General features: G+C 41.5%; 1 protein-coding gene across 1 annotated transcript; it reads right to left on the bottom strand.

Annotated features, from left to right (window-relative positions):
• Positions 1–12,742: 12,742 nt before the first annotated feature.
• Positions 12,743–17,848, bottom strand: LOC108539009 (placental protein 13-like). Its single transcript, XM_017887370.1, has 4 exons — positions 17,634–17,848; positions 15,508–15,584; positions 14,794–15,004; positions 12,743–12,994 (listed from the first exon to the last, which is right to left on the bottom strand). Exons 1-4 carry the CDS (start codon positions 17,646–17,648, stop codon positions 12,878–12,880), a joined length of 420 nt encoding a protein of 139 aa, XP_017742859.1. The 5' UTR covers positions 17,649–17,848; the 3' UTR covers positions 12,743–12,877.
• Between the last annotated feature and the right edge of the window lie 680 nt (positions 17,849–18,528).

Here is an 18,528-nt window from a genome sequence, read left to right as displayed (position 1 = left end):
CCTCAATGACCACGCTCGAGCATACCTTCACCCTAGAGAAAATCACCCACATTGGGCACTAGATGAAGGGGTAGCCTGCCTCTCCACACCTGTGGGCATTTCTCGTCAGGTGGAACGAGAGACTTGAGAAGAGAAAGAGACACAGAGACAAAGTATAGAGAAAGAAAAAGTGGGCCCAGGGGACCGGCGCTCGGCATACCGAGGACCCACGCCTGAACGGGTCTCTGAGTTCCCTCAGTATTTATTGATCATTATCTTTACCATCTCGGAAAAGGGGAAGTGGCAGGACAATAGGGTAATAGTGGGGAGAGGGTCAGCAGAAAGATCTATGAATGAAGATCTCAGTGACATGAATAAGTTTAAGGAAAAGTGCTGTGCCTTGATATGCACATGCAAACATCTCCATAAACGTTTTCAGTGCAAAAAGAGCAGCACTGCCGCTAGCACAGCCCACCTCCAGCCCTAAGGCAGTTTTCTCCCATCTCAGTAAATAGAACATACAATTGGGTTTTACACCGAGACATTCCATTGCCCAGGCCCAGGGAGGGGCAGGAGACAGATGCCTTCCTCTATCTCAACTGCCAACAGGTCTTCTTTCCTCTTTTACTAGTCCTCCTCAGCACAGACCCTTTACAGGTTTCAGGCTGGGGGATGATCAGGTCTTTCCCTTCCCACGAGGCCATATTTCAGACTCTCACATGGGGAGAAACCTTGGACAATACCTAGCTTTCTTAGGCAGAGGTCCCTGCAACTTTCCGCAGCGTTTGTGTCCCTGGGTACTTGAGATTAGAGAATGGCAATGACTTTTAACAAGCATACTCGTTTAACAAAGCACACCCTGCACAGCCCCCAATCCATTAAACCTTGAGTCACCACAGCACATGCCTCTGCAAGGACAGGGTTGGGGCTCGGGTTACAGATTAACAGCATCTCAAGGCAGAAGAATTTTTCTTAGTACAGAACAAAATGGAGTCTCTTATGTCTACCTCTTTCTATGTAGACATAGTAACAGTCTGATCTTTCTTTCTTTTCCCCACACTTTTCTTGTACCACATGATATCCTCTCAGCCCCACCACTTCATCCAGCCATTACTAAGGTGACCAGGTCCAGTTTTTCACTAGCTTCATGCAGGTGCACACTGACAGTGTCTCTCCTTAGTATCTATCTTTCCAGTACCTTCCTCTTTCCAGCCCTGGGCCTCTTTGAGATGGTGGAATAGGACTCTTGCAAAAATACTCTCAGCATCCATGCATCTGCAAACCAGAATTGTGGAAGACTTAATGCCAATAGGATGACTTTTTAACAATTGAGGATGGGGCAGATGGATAAATACTTCCATTTTTATTCTGGGCAGAGAGTACTAAGAAACATTTCATAGTTTGGAGGGAAGGGTGGAAACCAAGCTTATGCCAGAAAAAGTCATAGAAAGCTGGGCCGTCTAATGGGAACCTAAATCTCTTATTGGGCAGATCACAGTAAAGACCCATTGCTGATAAGTGAAGTAGTGATTACCCATGACATACTTGGTATCAAAATTACTAAGTATTTCTTAGTATTACAATTATTCATATAAAAATTACTAAGCATAGTTACCTGTGCTTTATTGGCAGGAAGTGCTGAGAGAAAGTGAAGCATTGGGCTCCAGTAGCTGGGGAACTAAAATTGTAGGGGTACAATGGTAATCATGGGATTGTAGCAGTACTTGGTTTGGTTTTAACTGCACTGGAATTCTTTTTATTAAAAAATAATAGAGAAAGAATGAAAGAAAAAAGAAGAGAGACACATTCATTCCAAACAACTACCAATTCAAGGCACACTTTGAATACTAGGCATTCCTGATGATAGCACTTAAAGAAACCCTCACATCTGAAAAGCACAGGGAAGAGAGTGCTGAAACTCACATGTAGGATCTAATTTCAAAAAACATGGCACAACTGCAATGGAAACTGATGCCTGGTCTCAACAAATCCTAGACGTCAAAGTTAATGCTCTGATAGTTGGCTAACTCAATTTCCTAATTTCATAAACTGCTTTAAAAAACTACAGTTATGAAAATGTATGGATAGTGGCTTAAATATAAACATATAGACCAATGGAACAAGAATTGAGAGTCCAGAAATAAACCTAAACATCTATTGTAAATTTATTTCAACAAGGGTGCCAAGACTATTCAACGTGGAAGGAAACTGTCTCTTGAAAAAATGGTTTTTGTTTTTTGCGGGGTTTCTGTTTGTTTGTTTCAAACTTTTAAGTTTTAAGTACAAAGGTGCATGTGCAGGATGTGCAGGCTTGTTATACAGGTAAACCTGCCATAAAGGTTTTTTTGTACTGAATATCCACATGTAAAAAATGAAGCTGGACCCTTACCTTATACCATATACAAAAAATAACTCCAAATGGATCGATGACCCAAAGGTAAGAGATAAAACTGCCAAATACTTAGAATGAATATAAGGGTGAATCTTCTTGGCCTTGGATTTGGCAATGGTTTCTTCAACATGATACCAAAAGCATGAGCAATAGAAAAAAAGAAAAGACAAATTTGACCTTATCAAAATTTTAAAAATTTGTGTATCAAAAAACACTATAGAGTGAAAAGATAACCTGCAGAATGGAAAATATATATTGACAAATCATATATTTGACAAGTGTCTAGTATCCAGAATATATTAAAAACTTTCATAACTAAACAAAAAGGCAAGCAACACAATATTAAAATAAGCAAATGACATTTCTTCAAAAAGACACAGACAGCCATCTGGCACGTAAGGAAATATTTAATGTCATTGGTCACAAAGGAAATGCAAATCAAAATCATAACATCTATCTTCAGCTGCCAGGGTGTGTTAGGAAGGACCATCAGATAGGGACAGGGTTATGTGTTTCTGAGCACAGACCTTCCTTGGGCTCCTTGGGTGGGGCTTGCTGTGGCTGCATTGAGGCTTCAGGGTGTGGTTCCCAGGTCAATGGAGTTATGTTCCCAGGTGGATGATGGCTGCCTCTGTGATATCATACAGATTGTCAGAAAAGTGGGGGAAAGCCAGCAGGTACAGCCCTCATCCAGTTCCCATGCAACCCAAAAGGTGGGTCTCACTCCCATCGTGCCAGCCACAGCATCACTGAGTTTGTTTCCAGGCAGTGGGTGACAAGGGCTGACAACTTACCCCAGGCTAACAGCCTTCCAGCTAAGAAAGCAAGCAAGGTTTGTATGCCTCTCTGCCTGTCATGTCTGCACACAAAGATTTCATTACCACAGACCCAAAATCAACAAAACAAAAATAAATAGGTGGGCTTAATTAAAGAGTTTTGCTTGGTAGACAGAACAAACAGCAGAATAAACAAAATCTACAGAGTAGGAGAAAATCTTCACAATCTACATATCCAACAGAGAAGTAATATTCAAAATTTACAAGGAACTCAAACTAATTAGCAAGAAAAAAACAAACAATCCCATTAAAAAGTGGGCTAAGGATATGAACAGACAATTTTCAAAAGAAGACATACAAATGACCAACAAACATATTAAAAACTCCTCAACACCACTAATGATAAGGGAAATGCAAATCAAAACAAAGATACCACCTTACTCCTGCAAGAATAGCCATAATCAAAAAATGAAAAATTAAAAGATGTTGGCGTGGATGCAGTGAAAAGGGAACACTTTTACACTGCTGGTGGAAATATGAACTAGTACAATCACTATGGAAAACAGTGTGAAGATTCCTTCAGGAATTAAAAGTAGAACTATCATCTGATCCAGCGATGTCACTACTGGGTATCTATCCAGAGGAAAAGAAGTCATTATACAAAAAGATACTTGCACACAAATGTTAATAGCAGCACAACTCACAATTGCAAAAATGTGGAATCAGTCAAAATGTCCATCAATCAATAAATGGATAAAGAAACTGATATATATATGTATATGAATGGGTAAAGAAACTGATATATATATATATATGAATGGATAAAGAAACACATATATTTATATATATACACACATACATATATGTGATGCGATACTACTCAGTCAGAAAAAGGAATGAGTTAACGGCATTTGCAGCAACCTGGATGCGATTGGAGACTATTATTGTAAGTGAAGTATCTCAGGAATGGAAAACTAAACATTGTATGTTCTCACTCATAAGTGGGAGCCAAGCCATAAGAATGCAAAGGCATGAGAATGATACAATGGACGTTGGGGACTCGAGCAGAAAGGATATGAAGAAGGTGAGGGATAAAAGACTACCAACTGGGTTAAGGGTATACTGCTCTGGAGGTGGGCACACCAAAATCTCACAAATCACCACTAAAGGACTTACTCATGTAACCAAATATCACCTGTTCCCCCAAAACCCTATGGAAATAAAAAATTAAAGAATTAATAGAAAAGTTATACACACAAAAAAACCATGAGATACTACTTCACACCCACTAGGATGGTTATAATTTTAAAAATGAAAAAAACAAGTGTTGGTGAGGATGCAGAAAATTTTTAGAACTCTTATACATTGGTGACAGAAATGTAAAATGGTATCATTTCTGTGGAAAACAGTTTTATGGTTCAGGGGTTCAAACAAAAACTTGTACATAAATATTCATAGAAGCACTATTCACAATAGTCAAAGAGTAGAAACAACCCAATTGTCCATCAACTGCTGAATGAATAAACAAATTGTGATATCTTCACAAAATGGAATATTATTCAGCTACAAAAAGAAGGAATACTGATACATGCTACAATATAAATAAATCTTAAAACATAGTATGTTTAATGTTTTCTTTTCTTTTTTTTTTTTTTTTTTTTTTTTTTTTTTTTTGAGACACAGTCTCGCTCTGTTCACAAGGCTGGAGTGCAGTGGCACTCTGGAGGCCACCATCAGGGTTAATAAACTTTTTTTGTTTTGTTTTATTTGTTTTGTTTTATTTTGTTTTGTTTTAGAACAATGGTCCATGGGTATAAGTGTGGTGGCACATGCCTTTAATCTCAGTGCTTTGTTAGGCCAAGACAGAAGAGTCACTTTAGCCCAAGAGTTTGAGGTTGCAGACAGCCATGATCACACCACTTCATTCCAGCCTGGGCCACAGAGCCAGAGCTTGTCTTAAAACTCATAGATGACACAAACAAATGAAAACACACCCCATGATCATGAATGGGTAAGACACTGTGACAATGACTATACTGCCCAAAACAATCTACAGATTTAATGCAATTTCTGTCAACATACCATCATCATTCTTCACAGAACTAGAAAAAACAATCCTGAAATTCACATGAAACCAAAAAAGAGCCCACAGAGCCAAAGCAGTACTAAGAAAAAAGAACAAACCTTAAGAGATCACATTCCCCAACTTCAAATTATACTACAAGGCTATAGTTACCAAAACAGCAGGTACTGGTATAAAAATAGGCATGTAGACCAATGGAACAGAATAGAGAGCCCAGAAATAAAGCCAAATACTTACAGCCAATGGATCTTCAACAAAGCATACAAAAACATGAAGTGGGTGTATTAGTCCATTTTCTCACTGCTGTAAACAAATACCTGAAAATTGGTAATTTATTTAAAAAGTAGGTTTAATTGGCTCACAATTCCACAGGCTCTATATGAAGTGTGGTTGGGGAGGCCTCAGGAAACTTATAATTATGGCAGAAGGCAAAGGAGAGGCTGGCACCTCTTACACTGCGGGAGAAAGAGAGAGCAAAGGGCAAGGGGCTATACACTTTTAAACAACCAGATCTTTGAAGATTCACTCATTGTCACGAGAACATCAAGGGGGAAATTTGTCCAACATGATCCAATTACCTCCCCACAAGCCCTTCCTCCACCATTGGGGATTACAACTTAATGTGAGATTTGAACAGGAAAGCAGACCCAGACCACATCATTCTACCCCTGGTCCTTCTCAAATCTCATGTCTTTTTCACACTGCAAAATATAATCATGCCTTCCCAGCAGTCCCCCAAAATCTTAACTCATTTCAGCATTAACTCAAAAGCCCAAAGTCCCAAGTCTCATCTGAGACAAGGCAAATCCCTTCAACCTATGAGCCTGTAAAATCAAAAACAAGTTAATTACTTCCAAGATACAATGGAGGTATAAGCAATGGGTAAATACTCCCTTTCCAGAGTGAAAAATCTGCCAAAACAAAAGGACTACAGGCCCCTGCAAATCGGAAACCCAGCAGGGAAGTCATTAAATCTTAAAGATCCAACATAATCTTATTTGAATCCATGTCTCATATCCAGGCAAAACTGATGCAAGAGGCAGCCTCCCAAGGCCTTGGGCAGCTCTGCCCATGTGGCTCTGCAGGGTACAGACCCCGTGGCTGCTTTCACAGGCTAGCTTTGAGTGTCTGCAGCTTTTCCAAGCACATGGTGCAAGTTGTCAGTGGATCTACATTCTGAGGTCTGGAGGATGGTGGCCCTCTTGTCACAGATCCACTAGGCAGTGCCCCAGTGGAGACTCTGGGTGGGGGCTCCAACCCCACATTTCCCTCTGCACTTCCCTGGTAGAGGTTCCCCATGAAGGCTCTGCCCCTGCAGCAGGTCTGTTCCTGGACATCCTCTGAAATCTAGGCAGAGGCTTCCGAGCCTCAACTTTTGCCCTCTGCGCACCCACAGGCTTAAAATCACATAGAAGTTGTCAATGCTTATGGCTTACACCCTCTGGAGTAGTGGCCTGAGACATAATTGGGGCCCTTTTAGCCACTGCTGGAGCTGGAGCTGCTTGGGATGTCTGTTGTCTTGGCTCCTCTTTACTTGTGCAAATGTTTGCAGTAAACTTGAATTCCTCTCCAAAAAATGAGTTTTTCTTTTCTACCACATGATCAGGCTACAAATTTTCCAATCTTTTATGCTCTGCTTCCCTTTTAAATATAAGTTCCATTATCAGATCATCTCTTTGCTCATGCATATGACCATATACTGTTAGAAGCTTCCAGGCTACCCTTGAATGCTTTGCTGCTTAGAAATGTCTTCTGCCAGGTTCCCTAAATCACCTCTCTCAAGTTTGAAGTTCCACAGATCCCTAGAGCAGGGGGGAAATGCCACCTATATAATTATTAGCTTTTCATTCACAATCATTCAACAAGTCTCTAGGAAGTTCAAAACTTTCCCTCATCTCCCTGTCTTTTTCTAGCCCTCCAAACTGTTCCAACCTCTGCCTATTACTGAGCTCCAAAGTTGCTTCCAGATTTTCAGTTATCTTCATAGAAACCCCCCACTTGTGGCACTAATTTTTGGTATTAGTCCATTCTCACACTGCTATAAATAAATACCTGAAACTAGGTTGTTTATAAAGAAAAGATGTTTAATTGGTTCATGATTCCACGGGTTGTACAGGAAGTGTGGCTGGAGAGGCCGGAGGAAACTTACAAGCATGGTGGAAGGTGAAGGAGAAGCTGGCACAGCTTACATGGCTGGAGTAGGAGGAAGAGAGAGTGAAGCAGGGGGTGCTACACTTTTAAACAATCAGATCTCGTGAGGACTGACTCACTACCATAAGAAACACATGGGAAAAATCCACCCTCATGTTCAAATTAACTCCCACCGGTTCCCTCTTCTAACATTAGGGATTACAATTTGATGTGAGATTTGGGAGGGGACACAGACCCAAAGCATATCAGTGGGGGAAGAAAACCATACTCAGTAAATGGTGCTGGGAACACTGACAAGCCACATGTAGAAGAATGAAACTAGATTCTCATCTCTCATCTTATATAAAAATCAACTCAAGGTAGATCAAAGACTTAAACCTAGGACATGAAGACATTAATATTCAAGAAGATAACATTGAAAAAACTCTTCTAGACATTGGCTTAGGTAAAGAATTCACGTCTATGAACCCAAAACCAAATGCAACCAAAATAAATACATGAGATCTATCTAAATAAACTAAATACCTTCTGTACAGCAAAAGAAATAATCAGCAGAGTAAACAGACCACTCACAGAGTGGGAAACAAAATATTCACAAACTATGCATCTGACAAAAGACTAAGATCCAAAATCTACAAGGAATTCGAACAAATCAGCAAGAAACAAAAATCACATCAAAAAGCGGGCTAAGGACATGAATAGACAATTCTCAAAAGAAGATATACAAATGGCCAACAAACACATGAAAACATGCGGCCGGGCGCGGTGGCTCAAGCCTGTAATCCCAGCACTTTGGGAGGCTGAGACGGGCGGATCACGAGGTCAGGAGATCGAGACCATCCTGGCTAACACGGTGAAACCCCGTCTCTACTAAAAAATACAAAAAACTAGCCGGGCGAGGTGGCGGGGCGCCTGTAGTCCCAGCTACTGGGGAGGCTGAGGCAGGAGAATGGCGTAAACCCGGGAGGCGGAGCTTGCAGTGAGCCGAGATTCGGCCACCGCACTCCAGCCTGGGAGACAGAGCGAGACTTGGTCTCAGAAACAAAAAAAAAAAAAACAAAACAAAACAAAAAAATGCTCAGCATCACTAATTATTAGGGAAATGCAAATCAAAACAACAATGCAATACCACCTCACTCCTGCAAGAACAGCCATAATTAAAAATAATAAATAAAAAAAGATTTCGGCGTGGAGGAGGTGATCAGGAAACACTTCTATACTGCTGTTGGGAATGTAAACTAGTATGGCTGCTATGGAAAACAGCGTGGAGATTTTTAAAAGAACTAAAAGTAGAACTACAATTTGATCCAGCATTCCCACTACTGGGTATCTACCCAGAGGACAAGAAGTTAATATTCAAAAAGAATACTTGTACATGCATGTTTCTAGTGGCACAATTCTCTATAATATATATATATTCCATTGTGTGTGTGTATATATACATGTATATACTATACTATATATGTATATATTTGTATATATGTATATAGACATATATATAATATACATATATTCCATTGTATATATACACATATATACTATACTATATATAGTGGGTGTATATATACTATATACGTGTATATACTATATATATTCCATTGTGTGTATATATATGTGTGTGTGTGTGTATATACACATACACACACACACACACACACACACACACATATATATACAATGGAATACTGTGCAACCACAAAAAGAAATGGATTATCAGCATTTCCAGTAACCTGGATGAGATTGGAGACTATTATTTTAAGTGAAGTAACTCAGGAATGGAAAACAAACATCATATGTTCTCAATGATATGTGGGAGCTAACCTATGAGGACACAAAGGCATAAAAATAATATGATGGGCTTTGGGGACTTGGGGGGAAGAGTGAGAGGGGGATGAGGTATAAAATACTACAAATATGATGCAGTATATACTGCTTGGGTGATGGGTGCACCAAAATGTCACAAATCACCAATAAAGAAATTACTCATGTAACCAAACATGGGAAAAAATAAACTAAACTAATGAGTTTAAAAAAATAAAAATAAAATAAAATATCAGTACAAAGACAAAAATATACACAAACTGCCAATAAACATATGAAAAAAATGTTCAACATCACTAATCATCAGGGAAATGCAAAATAAAACCATAATACCAAAGACATGGAATCATCCTAAGTGCCATCAATTACAGATTGAATACAGAAAATGTGTTACATACATACCATGGAATACTATGCAGCCATAAAAAAGAACAAGGTCATGTCTTTTGAGGGAACATAGATGGAGCTAGAGGCCATTATCCTGAGCAAATTAATGCAGGACCAGAAGAAAAATACTTCATGTTCTCACTTATAAGTGGAAGCTAAATGATGAGAACTCATAAACACAAAGAAGTAAATGACAAACACTGGGGCCTATTTGAGAGTGGAGGGTGAGAAGAGGGACAAGAGCAGAAAAAATAACTACTTTTTACTTTGCTCAGTACCTGGATGGTGAAATAATCTGCACAACAAACACCCGTGACAAGGGGTTTACCTACTTAACAAACCTGCATATGTACACTTGAACTTAAAAGAAAAGTTAAAGAATGGTAAAAATAAATAAATTGGGGAAATTTTTTTTTAATTTCCTTTTTATTCCATCTTCTTGGGCCCCTCACTTGCAAATAGAGGCCCACATACACGAATGTTTAGCACCATCACGGATGGCATCCCAGAGGAATCGCAGTGCTGACAGAGTTAGGCATCAAGGACATTATTATCACAGAGTATATTTATTCTTTGGGGGCTTCAGTTATAACTGGAAAGACCAAAAAACCTTTGAGATGAGGAGGCTTTAGAGTTCATTAAAGAGTTTCTGCTTTTTGAGCAATCCCAGATTTGCTGGGAGAAGACAATGAATTTTGATTGAGCAGGAGGAGGAAAGATGTTGAGTAGATTTTCAGAGGCAATTCAAAACTTATTAGTTGAACATTCGCCCCGGACTCTATGTGTCTTTTGTATCTGAGATGTCATTCCTGGCCACCATGAGCACAGAGTAGCAGCTGAATAAAGATGAATGTAACGAATGACCTTTAGGAAGTGCATTGAGCTGGTGAATATCATTCAAGAAAAGGCAGTCACTGTGTGTTTGCCTGGCAGGGCCGGCATGTAAAATTATCTCGGTTATTCAAATAAAATGACTGCCGGGCAAGCAGCAAGTCGATGTGAAATCCAAGTCATTTTCTGCTCATTAAGCCAGTGGTTTCAGGATAGTTTTCATCCACTCACAGCACAAATTACATAATTCCCCAAAAAAATGAATTTCGTGGTGGTGATGGGGCCTATAATCCATTATCAAAATAGAGTAGTGATCAAGACTGTGAAATGGAAGGTGTAAGGAGGAGAGTATACCTAATCAGAACCCAAGAGTTTCCACTGAGAGGGGAGGGAATTTCATTCCATACTGGAAAGAAACAAGGAAGAGAGGCATGAAGAGTGTCATTCACTGTGCATTAGCATCTCAAGGTATCTGGATGTTAGGTTAAAGGAGGGGTGAGGAGAGAGGCATACCTATGAGTGAGGTTGGAGTTGCAGAAACCGTTGCAGTGAACATGGGGAGAGACGATGAGAATGATTAAAATGACACCTGAGATGGCCCTTGCAAACAAAGAGGCTATTTAGTGGGACTCTCTTCAATCTGCCTTCATTGATTTTTAAGTAATATGTTGTTTCTCTTCTCCTAAGTGGTTCTCCATACATGTATGAAGCAGATAATCACAGCTCTTCTTCTAGTGGGAAAAGGGCTGTCATTCTGCCATCTTGGTAGGAACTCCAAGAAGCTGAGAATGGAGGACGAGGACAAGTGCTGCAGAGAAGCATTCCCAGAGAAAATGAAAATAGCTGTCTGGTTGGTTTCACCAGTGATATGGATTAGTGACTGCTGTCTATTTTATTTTGCCCCTCTAAAGTAGGTGTGTTCATTGCCTTTTTCCTGTCTCTTTCAGTCTTCTTTGTTTGATTTGTATAAAGCAGATAATGTGTCCTTTTGGTGCATATGTTGAGAGAGATTGCAAGTGATAATTTTTAGTCACCTGATAGACACCATATCCTGATGAGATAAGATAGTGCACTTCACTCTGAGCCTGTTCCTGTTGTAGTATTGCCTTCAGAGATTCCTTACAGGGTTAGTGTTGTTGGTATGTGGGAAGTATATAAGCCAGTAACGACTGAATGGAACTAGTTGCCAAGGATGGCCCCTCATGACTACAGTCACAATAAACACAGCTTGTGGAGTCCTCTCCTTTTGATTAGGGCTGTCTATGTGACTCACCATGGTCAATGTAAAGCTATAGAAGTGCCACTGTCTGCCGTTCAAAGGTAGGTCTTATAATGCCATGAACTGTCTCCATGAGCCTTTGGAAAGGCTTTCTTTGCTGAAAGCCAATCACCATTCATTAAGTCCAAGAACCATGAGACTCTCCTGATTCGAACATATTCAAGGCATGAATGGAAAGGTGTGGTAGTGAAAGAGATACCCAGCCAGTTTCTAGGTGTTCACTCAGCTCTAGTGTTGACTTGGACATGAGTGAAGCATCCTCTGAAATCCCAGACTAAAAGATTTCTCTAAAAACATGACTCCCATCACATGACCTACCACTCACATGAGTTCAATAAACCTGTAAAGCTGGGAGAGATCAAAATAAATGATTGACTTTAGTCAATATGTGTTGGGAGGTTTGTTATGCTACAATTTGTCACTGGAACAGCAGTAAAGCAGGGTCTGTTCACTGTGTCCATGTGCATGAACTGTGTCTATTCCAATAATAATCTACATGTTCTCTGATCTACAACCATGACTATTTATTTCCAAAGAGAAACCCCTGGATTCTGCACACAAAAAATGGAAAAATCTTTGAATATTTGGAAGTAAGAATAATTGGGATTCTTTAAGGAAAACACTGGGCTCCAGTATTTCCCTACTACTTAGATTGAAAACTTCACAATGTGCCTACACAATAAGCATCCTGAGAACAATGAAAAAAATTAAGGAATTCTATATGATTTTCCTCAAGTTACAGCTTCTGCCCGAAGCCACTAGTACACCTATGTGGCTGTAAGCAACTACCTAACATTTCAGTGCGGTGAGTCATCTGACATTGGGTAAGGATTTTGGTTCAGACTGTCTGACGTCAACTACATACTATAGAAGAATGTTGTTTCTAATGTCTTCTCAGACATTCCAGTGACCTTGTCACTCATTCCCTTTGTCACAGGAAGGTTTATCCCCTTTGATTTCCTGATGCCTCCCATAGAATGCCCTGGCCCCTCTTGGGGATGACCACTTCCTCTTTTCCCCTCTTAAAGCAAGAACCAACCATGTGGGGTTTGGTGCTGTTTTAATGATCAAGTGTAGGGGAAACGGTGAGTAGGGATTATTCTGTTAGCAGGAGCTGGGAATCCCATGGTCAGGTAGAAAGAGGGATTCCTCAACAATGAGGAGTCTGATCATCTCCCTCAATCGCTGATAAGCACTCTGGTCAGGGAGACATCTCTCAACACTTGCAGCATCTTCACAGATGCTGGCGGGAATCGATGGGCAAAGTTGTAAATGCGTTGGCCATTTACCATTACCTACAAGAGGAAAAATGCATCAGAAAGACAGTATGCCACCAAACAGGTTTTCAGCCCTTTCTCCTCTCTGACCTAGTACAAATAACCTTCCCCATGAAAACTCCTAGTTACACAAAAGTGAACCTAGTAGACACATTTCTGTTTACAGGCTACGTTTTATGCCTATTTGAGGCAGTTGCTCATTTTATTTCTAATGTTTTCTCTCATTCCCCTAGTGAAGTTATACAGCATGTCACACAGTCCTTGTTTACTCAGCCTCCCTTCCAACCTGGAAGATCCCCATCACCAGGGACTGTGTCTCAGGAACTTGAGACCCTGCATCTCACATAGGACATGCCACAGGGTTACTGCTAGACCATGTTCATTGAGTGCATACTTTTCAGTTCCATGAACTGTGACTGCCTTTTACTACTGATGGCACAGTTCCTCTTTGGATAGCCTACATCTGAGATGGTAGTGGCAAACAATGAAACCCAGGATTCTTAGAGAGTTAAGGGAGGACAGGTCTTGTAAAACATAGGATATTATCTTCAACAACTTTTAAGCATTGGAAAAGTTCCCTCACTTGACTCTGAATAAGATGTGAATCTTTTGGCCTATTCATTAGAGAAAACCAAAGAGTATGGATATATTCCTTATACTGAAGCTATAGAGAAAGTCACCTTCTTAATGTAAATTTTTCAAATTTAAAATTTACACATTTTGAGCTGGTTTTTTCATTTTTTTTTCTAATTACCTTCCAGTATAAGTATTGGGAAATTAGTAATGACAAGAGGACTGACTATAAAACTTAATACAGGATCATGTGTGAGAACAAAATACTGGAAAAAACTTTAATGCCCAAAAAAGGGTCAAGTTCAATAATTTTGGGTAAACTTTTTAATGGAATATTATGCAATCTTTAAAAACTGAAGTGGCACCATGGATTGATAGTGCCTTCAAGATATATTCTTTGTCAACAAATCAACTTAATTCCTGAAGTGTAATGTGTAGAGCAACTTATACTGGGATTTGCTTAAAAACAAATGAAATCATAGACATATCTATATCCGTCCATAGGCAAAGGTTTCCTCTGAAAGGCTGGGCACAGTGGCTTATGCCAGTAATCCCAGTATTTTGGGAGGCCAAGATGAGCAAATCACGCAAAGTTGGGAGTTCAAGACAAGCCTGGCCAACATGGTGAAACTCCGCTTCTACTAAAAATACAAAAGTTAGCCAGGTGTGATGGCATGCACCTGTAATTCCAGCTATTGGGAGGCTAAGGCAAGAGAATCGCTTGAATCTGGGTGGTGGAGTTTGCAATGAGCTGTGATCACACCACTGCACTCCAACCTGGATGACGAAGTAAGACTCTGTCTCAAAAAAATAAAAAAAAAAAAGATTCTTTCTGAAGAAGAGCGGAACTCTAGTAATGCTGTTCTTATGAGTAGAATTGGGGCCCAAAAGTTAGACAAAGACACAATTTTTGAATGATTAAAACCACGTTTTCCTTAAGTATATTGTATACATTCAGCTAAATGAAAATTTAAAGAACGGCATAAGTAGAAATGAGCACTATGGGAAAAGACAGGAGATTCTCCACTTTGGGGGAAATGGCAGGTGAGCCGACCTTGATGTTGGTTAGATTTTGGAAAGAGCAGAGGATGGCAGTGCAAGCAGAGGGTGCTCTGTGATGAAAACCTGAAACAGGAGTAGTTATGGAAGATGGGCCCCAAGGGACTGGTGGCACCAGGTGAATGAAAGCTGCCTCCTCTAGGAGCCCACAAAGCTCCAGTCCTGGAAGCTCCTGAGGTACTCACCTTGTATTCTTTGTGACGCACATAGATGCACAGCTCAAATGGTTTGCCATCTTCAAAGGGTAAATAGTAGCATTTCTCCTCGTACCTCCATATGCCAAACACACGACTGTTCATGATTGCAGGATGACCAAAGTGCAGTCGGAATTGGAAAGCAATATCTGAGTCCTCATCCGTCCCAGTGTAGAAATTCACCTCCAGCTGTGGGTCCTTGCTGAGGTCGAAGCACACAGCACGTTGGGCAGGTTCCTTCATAGTGCAGACATACACTCAACACACACACAAATCCCTTCCCCTCTTTACCCAGGGCAAGAAGTCTCCCTGATGATACTGCAGTCCTGGTCCCTGTGGGGATGCTTCAGCTCCTCGTGCTCCCAGGCAGGGAGATGCTGTGCTCCTCATCCCCAGACAAAAACTGAGCACCAGTCAGGGACCTGGGCCTATGATCTGTTCATTTCCTGGAAATTCTATCCCTTTAATAAAGAGCCACGGCCCCAACCCACTGAGTGTCCTCCTCCCCTAGTCCCCATGGCTGACCCACATGCAGTTGCTGCAGGTCTCATGCCTGGTGCTGGAGGGTCTCCAGGGCATGCACTTGCATGAGGCCTTCATTATGCCAACTAGACATTTCCATATCACCCACACATAAGGTCAAACCCTTAGCAAATATTCTCCCTTCTCTCCTCCACCCCCTCCATTGGACCATGGAGTACTCACACAAAAGTGAGGATCGGTGTCCCTGTGATTATCACGCAGGAACCAACAGACAAGGAAACAGGCAGTGTGTATGGTACCTGCCAGAGTATTGAAAGTGAGTGAGAGGTAAAGGGTCAGCCTCCCCTATTGTAACAGATTCCCATGGTGCAGGAGGTTAGAGATCACAGGGCAGACTCTGAGGCCTCTCCCCTTTCACCCTACCACAGTCAGGGCCCCATATTCCTGAAGATATGGTGGACCTATAGGTAGGAGCAGTTGTTCAAGAGCCAGGCATCCTGGATTTCAGTCCTCATTCTGCCTTTTACTAGCAGTGCAATCTTAGATCTATTACTTAACCACTCCCTGCCTCGGTTTCCCCAGAACAAGGAGGATTGTCAGGAATTCCTACTTTGTAGGGTGTTCTCAGTAATAGAGGAGTTAATATATGTAAAACTTCTACTCTAATCCCTGGCATGTGTAGGGTCTGTTAGGGGTGACCTAACAGAACAGGGGAGTCCTCCTGAAACATTGACCTGCCTTATTTTCAACTCTGAAAATGAAAACAAGACTTGAGGGTGAAAGAATTTAGAAATTCACTTCAGAGGGAAACAACACTTGTTGAAATAGAGAGAAATGATGAAAGAACAGGAAACCCCTGTGTATGGGAGGCACATGCATCGCAATCATCAAGGGCAATGGACGTCCTTCCCAGAAGGGGACACATTGCTGACAGCGCAGCCTCAGTACTTGCACATATGAAGCCTGTGGGTCAGAGACATAACTAGAGGGAACAATTGATTTCTACGACTACTACAAGTGCTTGATAATTTTTCCATATTTTTGAGATAGGATCTTGCTTTGTCACCCAGGCTGATATGCAGGGGTGCAATCACAGCTCACTGAAACCTCGAACTCCTGGGCTGCAGTGATCCTCACACATCTGCTCCCTCTTGTGTAGCTGGGGCGAAAGGTGCCTGCCACTCTGCCAGTCTGATATTTAAAGTTTTTCAAAGAAAGGGTCTCACTATGATGCCCAGACTGGTGTCAAACTCCTGGCCTCAAGTTACCCTCCCATCTTTGCCTCCCAAATTGGTGGGATTATAGCCGTGAGCCAGTGACCCCAGCTGCTTTGTTGAGTAACATTCACGGTAAGCTCTGTCTGAATTCAGACAGAGCTTGTTCTTTCATGGGTGGAGGAATAAGTTTAGTTTCATTTCAGACAGAGCTTACCGTGATTATTTTGCGTGGTTCAGTCGCTGAAACCACGGCCTCTAATATTCTTCCCTGGCAAATCAGTGTCTGAACACTCTCCTGTTCCACAATGGGAAGAACAGGCTGAGCTGGGGCAAGGAAGCTGAGCTTGGGAAGCCAAAGCCAGTGGTCACTCTGTGCAGTCCCCACCTGAGGAACCATCGCCCCCATAGTCTGCATTGCCCTTCCCCACTCTTACTGGGAAGAGACATCTACCGATGCTACATTTTCCTCTCATAAGTGACCTGAATCTAGTCCTTGGTAACTCACAATCCCCAAGATCCCTACCAGTTAAGCCATCTGGGATCCACATTGCCACACATGAAAAGACATACAGCTGCTTCATCAGAGATGCTGCTGTGTGTGGAGGAACCTTCACATGCACAGAAGGCCACATGCATGTTCCCAGTTCAACACCCTGTCACATAACAGCACACACACCCACAGTCACACACAGCCACACCATTCACTGAGTCACACACACCTGCTCACTGTGCACATAAAGGTGACCATGCATTGGTCTGGCTGTGAGCAAATACACACTCACATCACAAACAAGAAGACAAAGCACACTCAACCGCTTACACTCACTCACACACCCGCCCATCCTGGTGGGGCATCCGCCTCCCACCTAAAGTCACTTCATCTCAGCAGAGTTCACTCTCATCAGATACCATCACACCCTCACAGAGGGTTACACTGGTCCAGGGTCCACACCTCACACCCCACAATCATCTCAAATACCACAGCCTCAGGGTTTCTCTTCCACACAACCACACCTCTCAGTAAAGCATTCTCAGTAGGAATGCTCATATTTTCATCTCAGAAAATCTCCCCTGTTTCTTTCTTGGTTTATGTGACTTGAGATTATTAAAGTCTGTGCCTTTTCAACTCACAGGTAGTGATGACATTGTTCTCTCCTTCTGGGCAACTCTTCAGAATTGTGTCCAGTCTTCTGTGTGAATCTCTGAGTGGGATCATTTAAATGCTGCAACTCAAAGATGCCCTCTGGCTTCATGCCAGATTCCAAGCCCCTCCCAGCAAGCTTTCTGTGTAGCAGGAGAAACACTCAGATGTCAGGAAGAAACTCTGTCACAACCATAGCTGTTTGCTGTAAGGCAGCAGAAATGACAGTAGGGGAGGTACCAGGCTGTGGATTGGATTACCAGGGATACGATGATGGAATGAGGGGTAGTGATTGTAAAGCTTCTCTTTGTGCCTCTCAAGCCTTTTCTCCACTATGCAGAATCTAGCCAGAAGGTGTACATTCTCCCAATTTGTACAATGACTAAAAGTAAATTGGGAATTTTGGAAAAAGATGTTAGACCTAGAAGGCAATTCTCTTTGCATTTAAAGGTTCTGGGAGAGCCTTTGAAGGTCTGATCCTCCTGACCTTGATCCTCAGGAGAGAAGTAGAGAAAGTTACTACATGAACCTGCCTCACACTAGGCCCCTTGGCTCTGTCGTGTGAGGGTCACTCTCATCTGTCTGTCACATACCTGGACTCTAGCTACATTCTCTGCTTTGTCTTGGAGCCCAAGTAAAACAAAGTTTCAGAGATACTGTTTCTCCTGTAGATTGTGGGAGAAAGGTGAGATTGGTTTTTTTCTTTAAATTTTTTTTTTTTACTTTTATTATAGGGGTACATATGCAGATAAAGTCGTGTCATGAGGTTTGTGGTACATAAGATTTCTTCACCTGGGTACTAAGCATAGTATCCAATAGTTGTTTTTTCTGCTCCTATCCCACCTTTCACCCTTCACCGTAGAGTAGGCTTCTGTGTGTGTTGTT

This window comes from Rhinopithecus bieti, unplaced genomic scaffold (assembly GCF_001698545.2).
Source record: "Rhinopithecus bieti isolate Rb0 unplaced genomic scaffold, ASM169854v2 scaffold_15776, whole genome shotgun sequence".
In the NCBI taxonomy this organism is placed as follows: Eukaryota; Metazoa; Chordata; class Mammalia; order Primates; family Cercopithecidae; genus Rhinopithecus; species Rhinopithecus bieti.
This window is presented reverse-complemented; position numbering and strand designations above follow the sequence as displayed.

What these genes read in the sequence shown, in the direction of transcription:
- LOC108539009 (XM_017887370.1), bottom strand. An exon ending in ACACCGATCCTCACTTTTGT is followed by an intron (nt 15,005 to 15,507) that starts GTGAGTACTCCA and finishes CTTCGACCTCAG; the next exon opens with CAAGGACCCACAGCTGGAGG. An exon ending in TGCGTCACAAAGAATACAAG is followed by an intron (nt 12,995 to 14,793) that starts GTGAGTACCTCA and finishes TTCCTCTTGTAG; the next exon opens with GTAATGGTAAATGGCCAACG.